This window comes from Sinocyclocheilus anshuiensis, unplaced genomic scaffold (assembly GCF_001515605.1).
Source record: "Sinocyclocheilus anshuiensis isolate Anshui unplaced genomic scaffold, SAMN03320099.WGS_v1.1 scaffold1896, whole genome shotgun sequence".
NCBI classification, from domain to species: Eukaryota; Metazoa; Chordata; class Actinopteri; order Cypriniformes; family Cyprinidae; genus Sinocyclocheilus; species Sinocyclocheilus anshuiensis.
This window is the reverse complement of record NW_015558694.1, coordinates 320,834-322,658: the sequence shown is the minus strand read 5'-3', so window position 1 is coordinate 322,658 and position 1,825 is coordinate 320,834. Positions and strand designations below refer to the sequence as shown.

Here is a 1,825-nt window from a genome sequence, read left to right as displayed (position 1 = left end):
GAACATGCTGAGCAGAGGAAACTCCTTCATTAACTGCAGGAAACACAACAACAGCTCACATTCTCCAACTCTGCAAACTTCTGCTGCTCATTCTACATTTGAGCGCTTTACATGAACAAATTATGTGGTTTCATTTACGACAGGCATTGAATTATTGAAAACTAATGCACATGCTTTGAATCGTAATTGCATTATTACCTCAGTTGGGCACAATAATTCCGGCATTTTCAGAATAACAGCACGCCGCTCATGCTTGATATCTATGAGTATATACTGCGAGCAGTTTGCTGATTGCATTACTAATAAAAATGAGGCTTCGTTTCTTCTGTGTGTGTCAGGAGTCAAAGGTCACTCACGTCTCGCATCATCTTGACAGCTTCTCGTGTGCGGCCGAGCTTTCTGGAGCACATGGCGAGTCTTCTCTTGATGTAGACTAACACGTTTGTGTCCCTTCCTGCGAAACACACACACACACATTTACAGGGGAATTTCATTCAGTTTAACTTTGATTAGCTACTTCTGCTTTAACATTCGATCATTTACTGACACGTTACGCTACACGTCGCCGGAGAATGACTAACAAAAGACACGCTGCAGGATCAGCTGCACTCCACTGTATATAAAAACTGATTCTGAGAATAGCATGATAACTGCACACACGCATAACTAATCAATGTGAAGACCAAAAGTCTTTTATAATAAATACTTAAAAAGATTAATAAATATAATTCATAGATGTCTTATACATATGCAGGACTCTACAATGCAAACGCTTCAGTATGAGTGTAAATGACTGCATGTGAATGTGGAAAATGATTTGAGTGACATCTGACAACAGATAAAACATATGAACTGACCTTTGTGACACTAAAAACATTCACTCAGAGCCTGTAAGTGTCTGAGCCATTAACACATGTGGCGTGTGTGAGCGTGTATCAGTGATATGTGTTTGTGTGTGCGTGCTTGTGTGTGTGCAAGTGTGTATCAGCGATGTGTGTGTGTGTGTGTGTGTATGTGTGCGTGTAAGTGTGAATCAGTGATGTGTGTGTGTGTGTGTGTGTGAGAGTGTGTATCAGTGATGTGTTTGTGTGTGTGTGTGTGTGTGTGAGTATCAGTGATGTGTGTGTGTGTGTATCAGTGATGTGCGTGTGTGTGTGTGTATTAGTGATGTGTGTCTCTCTGTCTGTGTGTGTGTGAGAGTGTGAGTGTGTATCAGTGATGTGTGAGTGTGTATCAGTGACGTGTGCGTGTGTATCAGTGACGTGTGTGTGTGAGAGAGTGCATATCAGTGATGTGTGTGTGTGAGTGTGTATCAGTGATGTGTGAGTGGGTATCAGTGACGTGTGCGTGTGTATCAGTGACGTGTGTGTGTGAGAGAGTGCATATCAGTGATGTGTGTGTGTATCAGGGATGTGTGCGTGTGTATCAGTGACGTGTGTGTGTGTGAGAGTGCATATCAGTGATGTGTGTGTGTGAGTGTGTATCAGTGATGTATGTGTGTGTGTATCAGTGATGTGTGTTTGTGTGTGAGTGTATTAGTGATGTGTGTCTCTCTGTCTGTGTGTGTGTGTGTATTAGTTATGTGTGAGTGTGTATCAGTGATGTGCGTGTGTGAGTGAGTGAGTGTATTAGTATCTGTGCCTGTGTGAGAGAGTGTGTGGGTGTGTGTGTGTGTGAGTCTGTGTGTGTGTGTGTGTGAGTGTGAGTCTGTGTGTGTGAGTGAGTCTGTGTGTGAGTCTGTGAGTGTGTGAGTGTGTGTGTGTGTGTGTGAGAGTCTGTGAGTGTGAGTCTGTGAGTCTGTGAGTGTGTGTGTGAGAGTCTGTGT

At 43.1% G+C, this 1,825-nt stretch overlaps 1 protein-coding gene across 1 annotated transcript in view; it reads right to left on the bottom strand.

The window, feature by feature from the left end:
- Positions 1–3: 3 nt before the first annotated feature.
- st7 (suppression of tumorigenicity 7) overlaps positions 4–1,825 on the bottom strand; it is a gene marked incomplete at its 3' end in the record, with an annotated part of 8,188 nt that continues 6,366 nt past the window's right edge. The window contains exons 8-9 of the mRNA XM_016477625.1: positions 357–454; positions 4–33 (exon numbers count right to left, since the gene is read on the bottom strand). Of these exons, the coding sequence (XP_016333111.1) occupies positions 4–33; positions 357–454 (128 nt within the window). The remainder of the gene's footprint in view (positions 34–356; positions 455–1,825) is intronic.